The sequence below is a fragment of a genome, unplaced genomic scaffold (genome assembly GCF_019419815.1).
Source record: "Pyrus x bretschneideri cultivar Hongxiangsu unplaced genomic scaffold, Pyrus_bretschneideri_v1 Contig11, whole genome shotgun sequence".
Lineage (NCBI taxonomy): Eukaryota > Viridiplantae > Streptophyta > Magnoliopsida > Rosales > Rosaceae > Pyrus > Pyrus x bretschneideri.
The window spans coordinates 711,087-732,775 of record NW_025999402.1 but is presented as its reverse complement, the minus strand read 5'-3'; the positions used below and the strand labels follow the sequence as shown (position 1 = coordinate 732,775).

General features: G+C 37.8%; 3 protein-coding genes across 5 annotated transcripts; 2 read left to right on the top strand and 1 right to left on the bottom strand.

Moving 5' to 3' along the window:
* The first annotated feature begins 782 nt into the window (after positions 1-782).
* Positions 783-12,129, top strand: LOC103931079 (cation/H(+) antiporter 20). The gene is given in 7 exon segments (XM_009340493.2): positions 783-975; positions 1,047-1,258; positions 1,403-1,807; positions 1,809-1,926; positions 3,000-3,505; positions 10,240-11,136; positions 11,455-12,129. Coding segments are annotated over 6 exon segments (2,505 nt in total). The 5' UTR covers positions 783-975; positions 1,047-1,075; the 3' UTR covers positions 11,851-12,129.
* Positions 12,130-12,934: 805 nt separating this feature from the next.
* Positions 12,935-16,461, top strand: LOC103931080 (cation/H(+) antiporter 20). The gene is made up of 4 exons (XM_009340494.3): positions 12,935-13,293; positions 13,418-13,616; positions 13,785-14,599; positions 15,020-16,461. Exons 1-4 carry the CDS (start codon positions 13,114-13,116, stop codon positions 16,139-16,141), a joined length of 2,316 nt encoding a protein of 771 aa, XP_009338769.2. The 5' UTR covers positions 12,935-13,113; the 3' UTR covers positions 16,142-16,461.
* Positions 16,462-16,568: 107 nt separating this feature from the next.
* LOC103931081 (ADP-ribosylation factor GTPase-activating protein AGD7) lies at positions 16,569-19,474 on the bottom strand. 3 transcript variants are annotated; one of them, XR_007254221.1, is made up of 4 exons: positions 18,635-19,474; positions 18,452-18,541; positions 17,082-17,667; positions 16,569-16,980 (listed from the first exon to the last, which is right to left on the bottom strand). XR_007254221.1 is itself a non-coding variant. In XM_048573553.1 (4 exons), the coding sequence occupies exons 1-3, from the start codon at positions 19,457-19,459 to the stop codon at positions 17,179-17,181; spliced, it is 1,404 nt and encodes a 467-aa protein (XP_048429510.1). In that variant the 5' UTR covers positions 19,460-19,474; the 3' UTR covers positions 16,569-16,983; position 17,178. The 3 variants fall into 3 exon arrangements, 2 of the variants coding, with proteins under 2 accessions (XP_048429510.1, XP_009338772.2); XM_048573553.1 differs by having other exon boundaries at positions 16,569-16,983; positions 17,178-17,667; XM_009340497.2 differs by having other exon boundaries at positions 17,178-17,667.
* Positions 19,475-21,689: the final 2,215 nt, after the last annotated feature.

Genomic DNA, 21,689 nt, shown 5'->3' with positions numbered 1-21,689 from the left:
TGGTTTGGTATTAGTCCCATTCTGCCTGGTCCAAAATTGATTGTGATCATTAATTATCTAAGTGTACAGGTGCCACGGGTCAGGGTCAATGTGGAGTCGTAAATGAACAAAATTCGCGATCCTATGTACAAGAATCTCGTGATATTCGTTTAATCAAACTTGGAAAATAAATTATTTATCCACGTGAAGTGTTTGGATTTTGGGTTCACTTTGGTTGGTAACATTGAAAGATGAATCGGCATGGATGCAAATTAGGTCATATGATCCATCATTTTCTTTTTAATGAGTATAGGATATAATAAAGGATTTTGAGTGTATGAGTAAATATTTTTAACCATTTGAGCTTAATTACTTACTTGAATTAACCAACTGGGGTTAAAATGAATGAAACTAACATGGTTGTAATGCGTGAAATATACAATTAAGTTTAAAATACCAACTAACTATTAGTTTCGTGATGTACTTCCTTCTGATGCCGAAAGTATTCACTAAGTTCAGATCTTCCTTTTGCTTAATAAAACAAAAACGATGTATTCGTAATCAAATGCCAAATTACACTTTTGTTGCCCTTCATCACGTGACCTCACTTTAATAACCCTTACCCAGAACGACAAAAACCAACACTCGCTCTCCCTCTTGTTGAAAACATTGGCATTATTATGATTGCCCACACACACATTGTCAATGCCCACACACACATTGTCAATGCCCTTGCAAATTGAAATAGACTTTGGAAACAAAAAGATTGTTTTTCAAAACATGCGATGTAAATTTCAATTTGTAAGAACCTGTTTGTATGGAGCCGCTCTATAAATAGAGCGTTCTGATTGCTGTTAAATGATATAGAGAGAATACAGAGAAGAAAGAAAGATTAATAACCTTAGTATCTATTCTTCCCTCTTTTATTTGTCATCCTCTTGTGCTATAGTTTCAGTGTGATATTTTACACCTGCTTCACTCCTGTCACCAGTAAAGGTTATCTCTCTAACTTTTACATATTTGTAAACACCTCTCTATATATTGCTTAATTTTCCATGATTTCATAGTACACAGCGACTAGCTATTGCATAACACCATGGCTCCGGTGAATATAACTTCAATCAAAACGGCATCAAGTGGATTATGGCAAGGTGATAATCCTCTACACTTCGCCTTCCCACTCTTAATCATCCAAACCACCTTAATCATCGTCGTCAGCCGCTTCCTCGCCTTCCTTCTCAAACCCCTACACCAACCCAAAGTCATCGCCGAGATTGCTGTAAGTCCTACTCTCCTGCTTTATTCGAATGTGAGACATTTTTCAATTTGCAGTGATAAAAATATTTTTGCATGTGTCTTAGTTATTCATATATAGTTAATTCTTGTTATATAGTTCTATTTTCTCATTAGTCTATTTGTATAGGGTGGAATATTGCTTGGGCCGTCAGCCTTCGGAAGAAACAAATATTACCTACACAGAATATTTCCCTCATGGAGCGCTCCAATACTCGAAACCGTGGCAAGCATTGGTCTTCTCTTTTTCTTGTTCCTCGTAGGCATTGAGCTCGATTTAAGCTCAGTCCGACGTCGTAGTGGAAGAAGCGCTTTTGGCATAGCCCTCGCTGGCATATCGCTGCCCTTCCTATGTGGCATCGGCGTCGCTGTTGTCCTCCGGAGAACGATCGACGGATCTGACAAAGCCGGCTTCAGTCAGTTCGTTGTGTTTATGGGAGTGTCACTTTCCATCACGGCCTTTCCTGTTCTCGCCCGCATTTTAGCAGAGCTCAAGCTTTTAACTACTAGGGTTGGCGAGATTGCCATGGCTGCCTGCCGCTCTGAACGACGTCGCTGCATGGATCATGCTCGCTCTCGCGGTGGCCTTGGCCGGTGACGGTGATGGTGGCCATAAGAAGAGCCCTTTGGTATCAATCTGGGTGCTCCTATCAGGTTTGTATGGTCCACAGTTTCGACAATATCCTCGATATTTTCTCATTTTTTTTTTTTCCTTTTCACAAGTTTCATTTTTTTTTTCATTTCTTTTAATTGAACAATTCGTGTAATTGTACTCCTGACCTACTCCAGCAACTTAGATATTTTAGGTACTAGTTTACTTAGAGCATCTCCACTAGTGCTCAAAATTTTGTCCGTATGTCCTCATGTATAGTATTTAGAAGGCTTCCAACTAAGTTGAGTTGAAGTCCCTATAGTAGAGGAACTCCCCGGAGACCTTAAGAAAATCCCCATCCCCAAATGTTAGGACCGAATACGGACCTAAATAGTGAGCCCCAATATTGATTTAAGTGGGAAACAAAACCCACCCACGTGAATGTTGCACAACAACGCCTCTCATTCTCCCTTCACTCGCTGGTAGGCTTGCTCGCGGAGCAATTGCTGCTGTAGCATCAGGCGAGGGCCGCACAACGCACTTGTGACTTTTTTTTCCCAACACTCTAGGTAGCCTCTTGATTTTTTTCTTGTTTTATCAACGATCATCATACTTTAACGAAATTAACAATATTTTTTAAAATCTTTTAGTTCCTAAATTTAAGGATTCTATGTACTATAAGAACTTCTTATTGGAGACAATATTTCTTTAAGGACCACAATATTCTCTTGAAGCCCCTAAAAGAGTTCTCAAGAGTGGTGGTGGAGACCCTAAAATAGACATAGTCATGTGCATGAAACTATTTCATTCACGTATATGTAACTTTTAGTAATTTATCTTTCTTAGAAGTGAAACATACTAATTCAGTCGTTCGCTTATATTCTAACACATGAAATAGTATAATGGTGATAAATTTTTATAGTACACATAAAACTTATTTCTCAACTTAAACTAAATAATTTAATATGTAATACAAAATCTCCCTTTACATTGGGTTTCCCATAAGTAAATCTCACTTTTATTAGAGATAGTATACAATGCGATCACTTATCACTTCTTTAATATGTATATTTGTTTAATATTCTGTATTTTTAGACCTTGGTAACATTGACATTTACTGCCTCGTGAATATCAGGTGTTGCATTTGTTGCTTTCATGATGGTGGTGATCCGACCGGCCATGAACTGGGTGGCCCGCCTGAGCTCTCCAGAGCAAGATGCAATAGACGAAGCCTATATATGCTTAACCCTAGCCGGAGTCATGGTATCCGGATTCATTACTGACCTAATTGGTATCCATTCTATATTTGGAGCCTTTGTCTTTGGTCTAACAATTCCCAAAGGAGGACAGTTTGCGGAAAGATTGATAGAGAGGATTGAGGACTTTGTGTCCGGCTTGTTGCTTCCTCTTTACTTTGCATCAAGTGGGTTGAAGACCGATGTAGCGAAAATACACGGAGGAGGGGCGTGGGGGCTGTTAGTGCTAGTTATATCGATCGCTTGTGCTGGGAAGATATTGGGGACGTTTGCGGTTGCAATGCTATTTATGATTCCGGCTACAGAATCGTTGACGCTCGGTGTGCTCATGAACACCAAAGGGTTGGTGGAGCTCATTGTTCTCAACATTGGCAAGGAGAAAAAGGTCAGCTAATTATTATTGGTTTAATTTTTACCACAGTATTTCAAATAAATATTGATTATGGCAGTGAAATTTAGTAGCCTCACAAAAGTTCTTTTTTCTTGTCATATCACATCTAATTTACAAATTAATAATAATGGAAAATGAAGACAAACAAAAATGTGAAGATTGTACTAATTGCCAGAAAGAGAAATTAAACAGTGAATATTAGCAAAAGCTGACCTCTCTTGCTTTCAAATTAAAACAAAGAGGACGTGTCATTGTCATTTAGTGTACCTCCTATAATACGACACTTGAAAAACCATCGCTGATTTTTTAAATATAAAAACATAAAAGAGAAATAGTATATTGACGACGATATTTTTCTTGTTATATTGTGAGTTTTGATGTCACATCCCAGTCCGAGACTCTGTCACATTCTGGACTCGACTTCATTGTAACATGATATTGTCCACTTTGGGTCCCGATCACGCCCTCACGGTTTTGTTTTTGGGAACTCATGAGCAACTTCTCAATGGATCACCCATCCTGAGATTGTTCTAACCCAATCTCGCTTAACCGAAGCCAGTGAGTTTCCAAAAGGTCTCGTGTTAGGTAGAGATGAGAATATACATATAAGGCTTACAAGATCCACTCCCCTGAACGATGTGAGATGTTACATTTGAACTTTGGAATCAACATCATGAATAAACGAGTTCAATTAATGTCACTATTCATAGTTTTTGTGTATATAAGAACAAATATTCTTAGACCAGCTCCAACGGTTGGAGTTAAAACTTAAATTTTTAGTCCATGAAATATAAGTTTTAACTCAGAAACAATTTTTCTTCTCCAATAATTTTAGTTTAAATTTTTACCCGAAATTATTAAAGAATGATTTTATCTAATTTTTTGGTAACTTTTTGAAAAATAAAATCTATATAGATTATTCTAATTTATTTTTATGAATATTTTAACATAAAAATGTTAAAATTCTGTTAAATAATGAAAAATCACTAAACCTACCTCATTCTTACACATATGTACCACATGAAAGAACATGGAAAATCACACAACCTACCCCATTCTTAAACACAAATACTTAGGTGGGTAGAAAGATAAAAAGGAAGAATTGTTTGACCAACGTGAATTTTGTGCGGATGTTTGAACAAATACATAAGTATTTATAGAGTTTTTGGGTGAATTTTGATTTAGATAATTTTTTTTAATTGTTTTAGCAGTTAGATTTAATTTTGGGTTGTTAGATCTTCTTTATACTATTAGATTTGCTCATATTCGATCTCAACCGTTGGAGTCTACGTATTCATAAATTTGAATTAAGAAAATTGAATGTGGACCGTTGGTTCAACCACGTGGGCTATCCGATAATAAAAAATAGTCGTTGGTCTTTTCGTAAGTGGCTGACAACGTCAGCAATTGGGTTCCAACCATTAATCTTGGCTCGTTTTCTGGTTAACTTTGGCCCAAAAATAAGTTTTAACCCAAAACCATTTTTAGCTCAATGATTAGACAAGCCTTGGACGAGTTTAAAACTTAAACTTTGAGTTTTAATCCAAACATTGAAGTTGATCTCATAGATACTAGTATGTGAATTTTTTTTTATTTTTTTTTTTAAAATTGAAGTAGAGAGGCAGAGAGGAATGGAGAGAGAGAGAGAGTGAAAGAGGTTTAATTTTTAATTTTTTTTAAGGAATTTTAACGAAAAATTCTTGGTACTGTTCACTTTAACAAAAAAAATATATTTTTACACTAAAAAGTCAATCCTGGTACTATTTACTTTACCCTTTATTTTGTTCTTATGGTTAAAATTTAAAGTTTTCAAGTCCCTTTTCATTAGTTTTTTTATTATTTATTTTATTTATTTTTTTATTTTAAGTTTTTCAAATTAGAAGTGTTAAAAATCATTTGTAGGTGAGGTGTAAACACAAAATATTAAAATTTTGTTTTGTAAAACTACGTTATTGTCTTTAACTTTTTTTATTGTGATAGAATATGAAATAATTTTTTTTTACCTTCTTTTGATTGACAAATAGAGTTTTATGTAATCTTATCATATTAATTAGCGTGGTAATTAAGGTACTGGTGGCATAGGGTAGGGGGCCATGCTAGAGAATCATTTGAAAACAAGAAGTCAGCTTTTATCCTCCTCTCTTTGCGATCACTCCTTTACGCTTCAATTATCTGTTAATTTATTAATAAGATCAGGATCAACAACAACAACAGCATATTCAAAGGTAATGCAAGTGTGAAAACTTAATATCATCATTTCATTTCTTTGTTATTGAGCATCCTTTAATGATTACACTCACACTCGCACTCGCTTTTTTTAAAATTGTTTTTTTTTTTTTTAATCACAAACATACAGTCACTAAAGGATTGATTTAAGGAAGAGGATTCTATACGGATTTACTTTGTGGAAATCCTGATTTAAGGAAGACGATTCTATCCGGATTTACTTTGTGGGGATTCTCTTAGGATTCTCATATTTTAACTGTTTATCATATATTGTGCGATTAGTTTTTATCAAGTACTATTTGTGTTTAAGTTTAAATTAAAAAAATTAAATGATTTGTAATTACATGATACACGATAAATAGTTAAGATATGAGGATCTTGATTTAAAGCCTCGTTTGGAGACATACACAGGTTTAGAAATGATTAAAAACATGAATATTGGGTATAGTTTGTCCCGTCTGCCTTGGCTTTTATTGTCAATCCACGAGAAAAAAAGTTAGGTTTGTATAATCAATTATCGGGCAATAACTTTCTATTTGAGGATGTTTTATATACTTTATAGTAATTGTATGTAGCAGAGCCTTGTCCTTTAAGTTGGAGCATGACCTTTCCAGAAAATGAACGCATCGTTCTTAAAGGTTAAGGTTATTCAGGGGAAGATGGGGTGATTTTCTCGGATCTGATCGGGTTGAAATAAATATTTTAATGCTAATTCAAAAAAGTTTTGAAATCAAATGTTAATTTTATTTTTGTTTTTTTGGGTTATTGGAATTTATTACTAATTTTGAAGTCGGTTTTGTCTCGGAATTTCCGAAACATAATTCGGATTTACCATAATATTTTGAAATCTTCAAACTTTGTATCTGCCACTTATTATATTTTCTAAATTTTTGTGATATTTGTTGGCCGTTACGTGTGAGCATGACATAATATCATATTAGACAAGAGAATATAGTACGTATGATTACGAATCAAAACTACTGGTTGCATAATATATAATGCAACAACGTATATAATTACTTTTCACTTTTGCAGTTTACTCTTAACAAATTACTTTTTGAAAAGAAAAAAAAAAAACCTAGCAGCACGGCTTCCTCTCCTTCTCTCTCACGAGCAACAAAAAGACAATTTCGCCGCCGACCCCTTTCTTAGTTTGGGGTTGGTTGCAACCTTTCTTCTTCACAATTACCTTTTCCCCTTCCTTTCTAGAATCTCAGGCCATGCCCTTCGTGGATGGCTTGTTTTCTTGACATGCTTCGCCGTTATCCCATCGTTCTTCGTCAAAGTGTAGTCAAACTAGGATTTGAGAGGATTTTAAAAGACTTTAAAATCCTAGTATAGTCAATTAAAAGACTTTAAAGGATTTTGAAATCCATTCAAATTTAGGTGTAGTCAATTAAAGGATTTTAGAATCCTTTAAAATCTAGGGGTGTAGTCAATTAAAAGATTTTAAAGGATTTTAAAATCCATCCAAATCCAAGTGTATTGAAAAAATTAAGATTTTGGAGGATTTCAATAAGTTGTGGATTTTGTGGGATTTGAGAGCCAAAATTATATATAACCAAGACTAAAAAGAATCCAACCTCACCTCCTAGGATTTCAAATCCTTCCACCACAATCCACCACAATCCATTCAAATTCTTTAAAAATCCATATGAATTTTGTAAGAGTCCTTAATCTTCTTAAATCCTATCAAATCTATCACTTTTAAAATCTTTAAAATCCTTTAAAATCTTAGTTTGACTATAGTGTTTTTCATCGTATTTTGTCTTTTGTAGACTAATCCCTATCCTACAATTGCCATTCTTTAACCCCCAACACCCATCATCTTCCATCTCCTTCATAAGTTCCCCCTCCTCACACACCATTCCTCCCACAACCTTTGCTCAAAACTACAAGCGTTAACCTAATTTGGACGCCAGATCTAAATCCTCCCCTCACTTGCTGGCATGGGGTCTGTGAAGGTGCTTTGAATTGAGTGGTTCTCTTTCGATGCAACGTTTTTGGTGGCAAAATTTGGTTGGGGCATCTTTTTTGTTGTGGATTGAATTTTTTTGTGTTGCAATGCCTTCATTGAATCCAACGCGGAGTTGAATTTCTTAGAGCAACTACCTTTGTGGTTGCTAGCAAGGTGGTAGTGGCGGCTGTGGGGCATTAGTTGCATTTTGCCTTTGCAGGATGAGTCGGGTCTCATTTTCGTTTTCTATCTTTTTGTTGAATGAGTTTTTGGCCATCCCCAATTTTTATTCGGTTGTTTGTTCATTGTTGTAATGTGTATTGGGCCTTCCCTCATCCAATAAAATATTTGTTGTTTTTGAAATATAGGGATTTTTTAACTTTAATCCTTCAAGTAGATTGAAATTTAAAATAAATTTGATGTTAGATTACATATTGATTATAATTCCTTGATGTGTCCTTAATTCAAAATAATTAATGTGCATTTTATTTAACGTCTCCTATTAATATTTAAGGTAAATCTCTATTTACTATCCTCATGTTTCGTGGTTTTCAACATTTAGTACATCAAATTTTTTTCGTCTCAGAGTCATACCTAAAGTGTAAATTTTGAGACAGTCTCATACATCTGTTAGTCAAACTGTTAAGTCTCCCATTAACTGTGACACGGCGCCCATGTGGACAATGATTGGGTGCTATGTGTCATCCACATGGAAATTAAAAATAAATTATTTATAAAATAAATATAATAAAAAAATAAAAAAAAAAAATCCTTTATCTTCCCCAAATCCCACTCATGCCCACCCTTCCATCACCCACCTCCCCCTCTCAACATTTTTTTCTCTTGCACCACTCATCCCATCGCTCCCGCGAAATCGACTGCGACACCCCCAACCAACCCCACTCAGCTCCCTTTGCGATACCCTTAACGACGCCGATGGATCCTCTTTGACGGCTTCGGTTCAAATCGGGTCTGTGGGGAGGGGGTGGGGAGGGAGACAAATAGGTGGGTGATTGGAGGGTGGGCACAGGTGGGGTTTGGTGAAGATGAAGTTTTTTTTTTTTTTGTCCTTCTTCTTCTTCCTCTTCCTTTTTGGGTTGCAGGGGGTGGGGAAGGGGAGGGGGGAGACAAGTAGGTGGGTGATGGGAGGGTGGGCACGGGTGGGATTTGGGAAAGATGAAGGTTTTTTTTTTTTTTTTTTTTTCCTTCTTCTTCTTCCGTTCTGGGTTGCAGGGGGTGAGGGGGTGGGGAAGGGAGGGGGAGTCGAACAGGTGGGTGATGGGAGGGTGGGCACGGGTGGGATTTGGGAAAGATGAAGGTTTTTTTTTTCTTCCCTTCTTCTTCTTTTTCCTCCTTTTGGGTTGTAGGGGTGGGGAAAAAAAGGGGGGGGGGGGGTGTGACGAACAAGTGAGTGATGAAGGTTTTTTTTTTTTTTTTTTTTTTTCCTTCCTTCTTCTTCTTCCTCATCCTTCTGGGTTGCAGGGGGTGAGGAAAGGGGGGTGACGAATAGGTGAGTGATGAAGTTTTTTTTTTCTTTTTTCCTTCCTTCTTCTTCTTCTTCCTTCTGGGTTGCAGGGGGTGGGGCAAGGGAGGGGGGAGGACGAACAGGTGAGTGATGAAGGTTTTTTATTTTAATTTTATTATATTTATTTATTTTATAAATAATTTATTTTTAATTTTCACATGGATGACACACGGCGCCTATTCATTGTCCACATGGGTGCCACGTTACAGTTAATGGGAGACTTAATAGTTTGATTAACGGATGTATGAGACTGTTCCAAAATTTACACTTTAGGTATGAATCTAGGACGAAAAAAACTTGATGTACTAAATGTTGAAAACCACGAAACATGAGAGTAGTAAACAAAGATGTACCCAATATTTAAATTTATTAATATACAAATTTAATTTATTTTTTGACCAAAAAAGAGTTTTTTAATTTATTAATTTTATTTAACATTCTTCAAACTTGAAAGACTCAATTAATGTACCTAAATGCGTGTATAGAAATGTATTATATTGAACTAATGTATTTAAATGTTAGTACTGAAATACATGCACCGAAATGTATTATATTAAATTAATGTACCTAAATGTGTGTATCAAAATGTATGAACCGAAATGTATTATATTGAATTAATGTATCTAAATGTTTGTATCGAAATATATGTACCAAAATGTGTGTACCTAAATCTATGCATTGAAATGTATTATAATGACTTTATTGTACCTAAATGAAGAAGACAAAGTACATCGAAATATATTGTATAAAAAAATTAGTTTATTTAAATGTTTACAACAAAATATATTACAATAAATGAAATGAAAATGAAAATTAGGAAGAAAAAGAGAAATAATTAAAAAATCAAAATGTAATTAATAAATGAGGTTATTAATGTATCAAGGGACTAAAATTAGATTTTGATCTTATTCATGATTTTACTCTAAAAGTCATCTATACCAAGAATTAAAATGAAATTTTCTACAAAAAGGGTAACTTTTGCAACCTTCGGTTAATGAATTATTTTAAATTTAATCTCAGGTGCTTAACGATGAGACATTTGCTATTCTAGTCCTCATGGCACTCTTCACCACCTTTATAACAAGTCCACTAGTGATGGCCATTTACAAGCCTGCACGTGGCATCTCAGCTCGCACTCATCGCAAGCTCCGTGATCTGTCAACCACTGTATCCTTCAAGGACGAACTTCGAGTACTGGCGTGTGTGCATGGGCCTGCCAATGTGCCCTCACTCATTAGCCTCATTGAGTCCATCCGAAGTGCCAAGAAAGCGCAACTCAAACTCTTCCTCATGCACCTTGTGGAGCTCACTGAGCGATCTTCTTCCATCATCATGGTCCAACGGGCTCGAAAGAACGGCTTTCCCTTCTTTAATAGATTCGGCCGAGGAGCCTGGAGCGACGGCGTTGTTTCCGCCTTCCACTCCTACAGCCAACTGGGGCGAGTCTCGGTCCGACCCACAACTGCAATATCACCCATGTCCACAATGTACGAGGATGTTTGCCATACGGCGGAAGACCAGATGGTTGCGATGATCATCTTGCCATTCCACAAACAATGGAGGCGTGACGGCGATAATCATGAAGTGACGGAGATTGTGAGCCAGGCCTGGCGAGGGGTCAACCAGAGGGTGCTTCAAACTGCACCGTGCTCAGTTGCAGTGCTCGTGGATCGTGGATTTGGTAACACCGGAACCCAGCGGATTTGCATTGTGTTTTTTGGTGGGCCCGATGATCGGGAGGCCTTGGAGTTAGGCGGTAGGATGGCCGAACACCCGACAGTTAAAGTGACGGTTGTGAAATTTGTTGAGAAAGAGGGTTTGGAGAGTAATGGTCTCATGTTAAAGCCTTCTCCCTCCGAGTCTACCGAGAATAGCTATAGTTTCTCCACAGCTAAAATGGACCGAAAGAAAGAAAAGGTATGCATATTGCATGATGTTCCAACAATTTGAAAATATTTTACCTCTCGTCAGTTCAATACCCTTTCTACGACGTGACGTGTGAGATTGTAGTCTGAGCTCTGAGGGGTATCAAACAGTTGCAGAGGTCTATTTGAATCCTAGTCCATTTGATTATTCACAATAATTCACCCTTGTTGCATGGGTGTGATACCCTAAAAAATCAGTCAAATCAACACAAGTCCGTACAATTTACAAGACTGGGAGCACACAGCACACAAATATAGTATGTTATACTATTTAAGTATGTATTAATCATTTGTATATTTTTCTAATCAGGAACTGGATGAGGACGCAGTGGCTGAGTTCAGAAGCAAGTGGGATGGGAAAGTAGAGTGCGTAGAGAAGGTGGCCAATAATATTGTGGAGGGGGTTTTGGCAATGGGAAGTAGTGGAGATCATGATCTGTTAATTGTAGGCAAAGGACGATTCCCGTCACGCATGGTAGCAGAACTGGCCGACCGCCATGCAGAGCATGCAGAGTTAGGCCCCATTGGAGACATATTGGCTTCATCAGGCCATGATGTGGTCTCATCAGTGCTTGTGATTCAACAACATGACGTAGCTCATTCCGTGGAGGCTCCGGTGTTAAAGGTAGTGCATGCTGATTACGAAAGGTTCGTCGCAGATGAGTCCTCCAGTACTGTGCTTGAGATATCTAAGGAATCTGTGTGACCTAATTCACTAATTAACAAGTACAAATAAGTGGTTACAAGTTTCCTTTTCTTTTTTTTTTTTCGGTCGAATAAGTTTCCTTTTGAATGAGAGTGGGTTTCCTGAGATTTGTAGCTCAAGAAAACTATCTTACGAGGATTTCTTCATTCTCTGAATTCATCGGCAGAGCCACATAGTTAAGAATCAGTGTATGAAATTATACAAAGCTACTTTGTTATTCTCTTCGAACATGAGCAGGGTCGGTCCATAGATTTTTAAAATCTCAATTAATTTAGTGCATATTTCAAGCTCTGAATTTTTTTACTAAAAGAAATACAAAAAGATATAAATAGTTCATAAAATTGAAAATACTGCAGCATACTATAAATGAAGCAACAGTAGTAATTATAGTTTATAAACTAATGAAACGGGTAAGTTTTAATTAAAATGACAAAAATGTGTTGTAAATGAATAGTACCAGGAGTGACTTTTTAGAGTAAAAATGTCATTTTCGTTAAAAGTGAACAGTATCGGGAGTGTTTCATTAAAACTCCCTTATAAAATTGGCATTTTGGGCAAAAAATAAAGCAACAACAGTTATTATAGTTCATAAAATTGAAAATACAGCGTTATACTATAAATAAGCAAAAAAAAAATTTAATTCAGATGTTAATATTGAGTAATTTGTAGGAAATTTTTATTTGATTATTTAGTAAAGTATATATCCGTTATAATAATTAAGGTGTTGTGACACAACTTGTTAAAATAATGGATTTGACATGAATACGACAAACACGGACCATTTGCCCGATCTAATTCACGTATGCCTTACAAAAGTTGATGCAAACCATTCGAAAACATCTAGTTAAAGTACCGTGATACCTCCAGAGAAAATAAAACTTTCTGTATCCCTTGCCTATTTGCAAATCATATTCGTTGCGAATAATTTCAATTGAAACGTGCTCAATTCCATTGCCCCACAGATCACATTCCCTTGCCTATTTGCAGATCATATTCCCTCCTTTTATTTTTGGGGCACCACCACTACCGGAGGGTTCTTGCATTCCCTCTTTTTGGATTAACTCAATAAACAAACAAATCTGGATAAACTAGTGGGAGAACCAATTGTCATTTTTCTCATTGGAGCCAATTTTATTTATATTTAGTGATCAGGTGGTGGGTTTGACTTAAGACCACTTACTACTTTCTTATATCTCTATAAAATCATAGCTGCTCATTTCAGTTCACTTCACTTCAACATTGTCTCACATTGCCACCACCAAAATGGCACTCAATTTTACCAACATGAGAACTTCATCTGATGGAGCTTGGCAAGGTGATAATCCTCTTCACCATGCCTTCCCATTATTAATAGTTCAAACCCTTCTCATCCTCTTCGTTAGCCGCTTCCTCGCCTTCCTTCTCAAGCCACTCCGCCAACCTAAAGTCATTGCTGAGATATTAGTACGTTCATATCCTCGATCCATTGGTTGTCGTGCACCAATCTGTGTTTATGTCTAAAACTACGTCATTTGTATATAACTGAGATGAGTGTGCGCTATACTTTCAATTTGTTTGTGTATTTCAGGGTGGGATTTTGTTGGGACCATCCGCACTTGGCAGGAATAAAGATTTCTTGGAGATCTTATTCCCTTCATGGAGCACTCCCATACTAGAATCCGTTGCAAGCATTGGCCTTCTCTTTTACCTATTTCTCGTCGGCCTCGAGCTTGATCTGATCTCCATTCGCCGCAGTGGCAGAAGAGCCATCAGCATAGCACTCGCAGGCATGGTTTAACTTTTTCAATATTTTCTCGTCTTACACACCCATATTTAATCATGTCAACTGTTTTCGTTTGATTTATTCATTTTGATGACCATAAATAAAGAAAAATGTGTGAGAAGTTAAAAAAAGTGTGTAAAACTAACACCAATATTTAGTACTTTGATCTCAGGCATTTCCCTCCCTTTCTTCTTCGGAGTTGGTCTCGCATTCTTTACCCGAAAAGTCATCCACGGAGAGAACAAGGTCGGTTACCCTCAGCTTCTCGTGTTCACAGGGGTAGCCCTCTCCATCACCGCTTTCCCTGTCCTCGCTCGCATCTTAGCGGAGCTCAAACTTCTCACAACTCGTGTCGGTGAAACTGCGATGGCAGCAGCAGCCTTCAACGATATAGCTGCATGGATCCTGCTGGCATTGGCGGTGGCCTTAGCCGGCGGGAGCCACAAAAGCCCCTTAGTGTCCATTTGGGTTCTCATTTCCGGCGTTGGTTTTGTTGTTTTTCAGCTAACTTTGGTCCGACCTTTCATGAACTGGGTTGCCAAACGGTGCTCATCCGATCATGACCTAGTGGATGAGGCTTACATCTGCTTAACCCTAGCCGGGGTACTGTTATCCGGGTTTATGACAGACATGATCGGCATCCATGCCATATTCGGCGCTTTTGTTTTCGGGTTAACGATTCCAAAGGGGGGAGAGTTTGCAGCCAGACTGACCAAAAGGATAGAGGATTTTGTGTCTGGCTTGCTTCTTCCTCTATATTTTGCTTCAAGTGGTTTAAAAACTGATGTTGCTAAAATTCAAGGGCTCAGGGCATGGGGGTTGGTGGCTTTGGTCATATCTGTGTCCTGCACTGGCAAGATTTTGGGTACTTTTCTGGTGGCCATGTTGTTTATGATACCAGTAAGAGAGTCATTAGCACTGGGAGTCCTCATGAATACTAAAGGCTTGGTGGAGCTCATTGTTCTCAACATTGGGAAGGAAAAAAAGGTAATTTTGAGTGCGATTGTAACACCGTTACGTGATATTATTAATCTACAATTTATAACATCATCTCTATAAACATCCTTTTGAGTTGGATGCCATTTAGTAATTAACAATATCCAAATCACAAGAATTCTTCTAGAAATAATCTTTAGATAATTGATAAAAATATTAAATTATTCTAATTATAATATTTGTACAGTAAAATGATGTTCCGATTACTAGGAAGAAAGACTCTCCTCTTTAGAAAAAAAAAGTCTTATCCTTTCGTACGGATTTCAGGCGTTTTAATAGAAATGGAGTATTGGTGCACAGAATCTATACCAACCCACTATATATGATATAAGAAGATCCACTTCCTAAGTGTGATTAACTGTTTAATGAAAACTCCACTTTAGTGGATTAACTTTTGGTTTTGCTTTGCAGATTCTAAACGATGAGATGTTTGCTATTTTGACCCTGATGGCAGTTTTTACCACCTTCATGACAACTCCAGCAGTGATGGCCATTTACAAACCCTCATGGGATGTCATTGCTTCTCAAACTCCCCGTCTCTTACAGGGACAACATTCTCCGACCAAACCCGCCCACAGACGAAAGGACCTTCGAATCCTTGCTTGCGTTCATGGACCTGGAAGTGTACCTTCCCTCATCAACCTCATCGAGTCAGTCGCACCTGCCTCACAACACTCATCGCTGCTCAAAGTTTACGTGATGCATCTTGTTGAGCTCACTGACCGTTCATCATCCATTATGATGGTACATCGAGCTCGGAAAAATGGTTTTCCCTTCATCAGCCGCTTATGTCGAGGGGTCTCACAGGACCAAATCCCTGCGGCGTTTGAGGCCTATGGTCAAGTCGGTCAAGTCACCATCCGCCACACAACAGCCATCTCTGCGTTGTCCACAATGCAAGAGGATATTCTCCATGTTGCAGAGGCGAAGACGGTTTCCCTCGTCATCTTGCCTTTTAACAAACAATGGAGAAGAGAGGAAGAGAAGGAAATGGAGGATCTGGGGGATGACTGGAAAAGGGTCAATCAGAGGGTCTTAAGCACTGCAAATTGCTCAGTGGCATTGTTCGTGGATCGTGGATTTGGCAGCAGACGTGAGAGGGGTGCCGCCACTCCCAAGAGGGTGTGCGTTTTGTTCTTGGGTGGACCTGACGACCGCGAGGCTCTGGAATTTGGTGGAAGATTGGCACATTCAAGCGTTATTTTAACAGTTGTAAAATGCATTATGGACAGCTTGGAGCAAAATCATGAGAAGGAACTAGATGAGGCAGCAGTTGCAGAGTTGAGGAGGTGTAATGAATCAGTGGAATACATAGAGAAGGTGGTGACAGGCGGCATTGCGGGGACAGCGGTGAGTATAGGGCTGAGTGGGGAATACGACCTCGTTATCGTGGGGAAGGAGCAGCAGAATTCTGAATTGGCTGGCCATCAGCTGGAGCATGCTGAACTGGGACAAATTGGAGACATATTAGCATCATCACCTGGGATTTCGTCCTCTGTTCTTGTGATACAAACACCAAGAACCGGCACATGAAGGATGCTGTTGTACTGTGTAAAAAGCAGTCGGACGACGGTGGGATTCAACGACCAAAAACGATGAATCAGCTATTTGGAAATAATAATCTGGGTTCTAGGGTGTTTTACTGTCGCTATGTAATTTAGTTTGTGATTAGCCACGAATAAGTAGGGTTTGGCGTAAATTCATGCGATAAGTAGTGTTCGAGTTAAATGGTTAAATAAGCGGTAGAACAGAACGAACAGAATCGAGCAGTGTGGGGATCAGCATGGTGCTTTTCATAGTGGTAAATTACTCGTGTAAACCAGACATTTATGGAGTGTGAGAATTTTACCCGACCAATAATTTAACCTGAAAAAATATTGTTCAGATGATTGCTATGACTGATATTTCAAAAGGCGAGCACATATCAGAACACGAAAGAAGGATAACAAACAAAAACAGATGCAAATCAAATGGAAATTTTCATTCCTCAAATCTCACAAACAAATTTGAACCTCATTTGAATCGGGCAAATAACCCTCCTCGTTGATAGTTGTACATATATAAACAACTTTTGGAAAACGACGAAAATCCCAAATAAGTTACATAAAAATCTTTTCAAGATGAAAGAAAAAGAGAAGAAAATTTTTCTGCAAATAAACTAACCTCAACAAGTGTCTTTTCCATGGAATTGGATCTAAATTCCAATATATCACCAATCAATCAGTCAGCACCAGCTGCTAACAATTTCCGCCTCCATCAAATTCCATATCCATCAGCCAGGTCCTAGGTATCACCCTTGGCATCCATCCGTTTGAGTTCTAATTTGTGTCCGACATGAGTCAACCAGTATTTGCTAAGACCACGTGAGATTCCTACTTGGATGATATACACAACGCAAAACAGGTATAAGAACTCCGAACTAAATTGGTACCTATCTCAGCCAAATTCAATTCAAGACACAAATAACACGCACCTTCTTATACTGGTGGAACATGGTAAAAAGGTAAGATATGGAAAAGGTTATAGTCTTATAGATAACCAAAAAATAAGTTCCCCGTATTACACTAACCTTAGTTAAAGCCTCCCCCAGTCCACGCTGAGTCAGATTTCCCATTGTGAATAGATGCACTCCGGTAAGCATTATCACATCCATCATCTTTGCCATCATCCCATCCAGCCCAACCATCATTGCTGTTGGATCCCGTTCCTTTAGTAGTCTCTTGCTTCCTTGTGTCTTTTTGGTCCCAATCATCCCAAGAACTAGAGCCGTAAGAATTAAGATTCCCACTTGATGATTGCCCCCCTACGGAAGAAGAATTCCATTCTTTGTTCTCCTGTTTAAACTCTTGATAGTATCCATTCTGCTCACTACCATTTCGTTGCCAGTTATTCTCAGCTTTCCCGTTTGTTCCGTCTTTAGTGTACTCTTCAACTTTCTGTGATGCTAATGCCATGACCCCTTTCATAATCCCCCAAGTCCTTTGTCCAATCTCTGAAGTCTTTGCAGTGACAACATTAACAGTTTCATTCACATTGTAATCATAGCCGCCTTCTTTCACCTGTTATAAAAGTTTGATCATACAACTTCATTGTCAAATTTCAGAAATTTAGCTAACCTTTAGGTCTATATAAATTATTACCAGTGATTGAAGAAATATAGCTTTCAGTCTATCTGTCTATTGTAAAATAAGGGTCAATATTAATCTATGCGAAAATGTTGTATATCACATAACACAAATGCAACTAGAACAATTTCATGGAAACTTTGATAAAACATGTCTGGAACGGAGCTTTTAAGTGATGTTTAGTGGTCGCTTGACCAATTACAATAGAAATAGGGATGGCCAATGGGAATCCATTTCGGCACTGTGAGTGTTGGCTATGTGTTAATTGGGGTGATGAACGGTGATGAGTGTGGTAGTGGTGGCGGCGGTGATGGTGATAAGTTAAGCTAGAGTTTCCTAACTCAAAAGTGATGATTGCACAAATTATATCACAGTTAAACAGCATCGCCCCAAATGTCAGGGGCCAAAACGGTCAGAAACCAAGAATACCAGTAAAAGCACACATTACAGTCAAGAATCATGAAGTTGTACAATATTGAATGTGAGAATTTTGAAAAGGAAAAAACACAACTAATAGAACAAAGGGTGCCAAACACATACCACCATAGCCAAAAGAAACACAGTACGCATACAAAGTGATGCCATTGACGGCATTCAAGGGAAGTACTAAACATGCTGTGCGGTACATGGCATTTCAATAATTTCCAAATACAAATGCCTGCCAGTAGCAGAGCGATCGTCTAGCATCTGACAATATTAAGAATGAATAGAGAAATACCTTAGTAGTGATATCTTTAGTGCCTGCCTGTACTACACTTGCAGCCGACTGAGCAGCCGATGCAGCAACCAAAGATAACTTTCCAAAACCCTATTCAAATTAAATAAACGGAAAACTATCAGCATTTCCATCTACAATCACGAATCAACGATAAACATAATAATAAGTAAAAAATAATGCAACCTGAGATACAACAGACAACACATCGCCTTGCGCATTCACATTATGATTCTGCGAAGGGGCGGGGCTCGATCCAAACCCGACATACTTCCCGCCCTGTGAGGGCGGTAGCCCGTCAGGCCGCGAATCATTCTCCGCCATTTTCCTGGCGAAAAAGCTCTCCTTGTTCGCCGCAGAAGCCTCCAATTGTGATCTCGTGATGTCCTCCGTAGACCTCGACTTGGCCGGCATCCCACCTCCATATCCACCAGCACCACTACCACCATGAGCACCACCGCCTCTAAAGTTACCGGTCGACTGATTCCTCCTCAAATCGGTCGACGATCTAAAACCGTCGTCATCCCAACTATCCCACCCACCATTGTTCCCAGAACCACCTCCCCTGCCACTTCCACCGCCGCCGCCTTGGGCCAAAGGCGGCTTCTTTTTCCCAACCCCTATGGTTTCCTGCACAACAGGTGGGTCCCTCCAGGGACGCCCCTCGGCTAGGGCTTGAATCCGATCCCGGTACACGCTGGCAGCGTTGGTATTGTACTTGGTGACGATATCCGTCTCCTTAGGAACGCCGTAGCTGGCTAGGAAGGCGTTGAGCTGCTCGTTGCCGCCGGCCTCCATCTTCTTGATCTGGATCTCGGACCACGAGTCCATTGTCACGGATCGGACGAACGAGATGTGGACGCCGAGCCCGCGGTGCTTGCCGGAGCACTCTAAGCACATGAAGACACCGTAGGACACCGAGGCCCATTGCGGGTTCTTCTGGGAGCAGTCCACGCAGATCTTGTTCCCCGGCTGCGATTGCAGGTCCCGGAGCCGACGAGACGCCGCCATTTTTTCTCTAAGTCCGATCTAATCGGAGTGTACGAAAATGGGATCAAAAAATTGATATGCCCTCTAAATCAGTCCCACGTGATACGCACGTGATTGATTTAGACAGAAGTTTTAACCGAGTTAACATACTTCACGTTTTTAGCGAATCTCACCGACAACGTCACACGTTTTTATAGAAGCCTTAATGAAACACTCTTGTTACAGTTTATTTTTAAGGTTAAAAACATTTTTTTACTTAAAAAATCACTTATGACACGATTTACTTACATTTTTATTTTATTCTTTTTATTAAAATCTAAAAATTTTAGAATTTTTCGTTAGTTTTCATTTTATAATAAAAAGGGAAGATTAAAAACTGACAGACTCCACCGCTCCTGTCTCTGTGTGTGTTACAGTTTGACGCACGCATCTCCATCATATCGCAAGGGTGGCACGTGCGGTGAATTTGTTTTACTTTCTGTTTTATTTATTTATTTATTTTTAATGAATTTGGAAATAACGAATTTTACCAAATTTGTCTTCAACAACAAAATGTTACTGAATTGGTTTTTTGTTTTTGTCGAGTTACCTAATTGGTTGCTTAATGTACTTTGTGTGAGTTCGATTTTTTATTTTTCTTTCTTCTAATCGATGGTGCAAGTGAATGATTAAATCAGACCGCTCTTCAAATAATTCAAAGCAACTATCACTATCTAAAGAAATCACGATGAACAGGTAAAGTTGATTTTCACCTAAGGTAAATCGATGACATAGTCATCATCATTTCATTCAACATTCAATGATTTTGTTGTCGAAATTAATGTAGCATCACATGTGTCTTGTATTTATGATGATATTTTTATTTTTTAGGCAAAAACAAATTTCAACAACTATGATTTCATTTGGAAATTATTACCGAAATTTTGACGAATCGAACAACTTGGTTCGTTATATAATCGCTAACTGAATACCTTTAGTTGGTTTTGTAACTGAATCAGTGCAATCAAAACCAATCCAAATTTTTTTAAGTCGTCAATTTAACTGAACCAAACCATACAGAATATACCAAATACCTTATAAAATGGTGTAATTTTGTTTTTTTTTTTTTTAAATTCTAAAAATTTAGGGGAGGGGAGGCCACCCCCAATGCGATTGATAGGACAGACAACAAACCTCTTTGAGGACTTGCAAAGGAGGTTTTAGCCCTTTTTTTTATTTAACAGATCATCTATTAAGATGGATTACTGATAATGAGACTCAAATTTAGACTTTGGTTTAGTAAAAAGAATAATTCTTATCAACTCAGTTAACTTTCGTTGCCTACAAGACTGAACCAATTGCCTCTCTTGTCATATTGTAATATAATAAAAATATTTAATACGTTTTTTTTTTTTTGTAGGAAAAATATTTTATTCAGAAACTAGTTAATAGTACATATGATAGCACAACAAGCTATCCAAGTACAAAACGAGACATTCAGAAACAAAAGTGATCTTCTAAAACTACGCAATATTCTACGCAATATTGAGAGAAATTTTATGTGACTGCATATAACGTTCTTTACGTTCAAGTGAATTATCATTTTTATCCTATTGTATAATTACTAATTAGTATACAATGTAATTAATAATAAAATTAAAATTTATCAATAAATCTAAACCCAATAATCAAACCATATTATCACATCAAACTCTATCATCATGCAATTTTTATCTTATGTTCATCTAGCTAAAATCATAAGACGCTCTCATAGAGAAAAACAAGTTCTTTATGACCAACAGATGATGTTTTTGAAGTTTTGAATCTTCCAACTTAAGCATAAATTGCTATATGAAAGTTTTTTTTTCGTTGGATTTCAATATTTTAAGGTTTAGTAACAAAAGCAGTGCTTTTTCCAAAGCATAGTTACTAGCAGAAACATATATAATTTTTAATGTTTTAACTTTTTTATTAAGAAAAATCAGCAGACAAATGAGTAATTAGAACATTTATGAGTTGCGAAACACTAATTTTTGGTTTTTATATTTTGGAAGGGTGTAATGATACATTTATACATTGAATTTGGGTTGTGAAGGTAATTTGAGATAATAAATTTGGGTTTGAAGAGAAAGTAATATGGGTATAAAGAATAATTTTAAATGTAAGAAGAGGTTACGAGCTCAAATAATTTTTTTTATATATATCCTTGAAACCCTAGCCACAAAACGCAAACTTTTCCCTCATCCATCCTTGGCAGCAAAACACCTTGTTC

Bases quoted from the DNA above. Each gene is read 5' to 3' on its own strand.
- LOC103931080 (XM_009340494.3), top strand. From the start codon at position 13,114: ATGGCACTCAATTTTACCAACATGAGAACTTCATCTGATGGAGCTTGG. The intron at 13,617-13,784 runs GCATGGTTTAAC...CTTTGATCTCAG, and splicing joins CATCAGCATAGCACTCGCAG to GCATTTCCCTCCCTTTCTTC. The intron at 14,600-15,019 runs GTAATTTTGAGT...TTTGCTTTGCAG, and splicing joins ACATTGGGAAGGAAAAAAAG to ATTCTAAACGATGAGATGTT.
- LOC103931081 (XM_048573553.1), bottom strand. From the start codon at position 19,459: ATGGCGGCGTCTCGTCGGCTCCGGGACCTGCAATCGCAGCCGGGGAAC. The intron at 18,542-18,634 runs GTTGCATTATTT...TAATTTGAATAG, and splicing joins TGTTGTCTGTTGTATCTCAG to GGTTTTGGAAAGTTATCTTT. The intron at 17,668-18,451 runs GTATTTCTCTAT...CTTTTATAACAG, and splicing joins CTAAAGATATCACTACTAAG to GTGAAAGAAGGCGGCTATGA.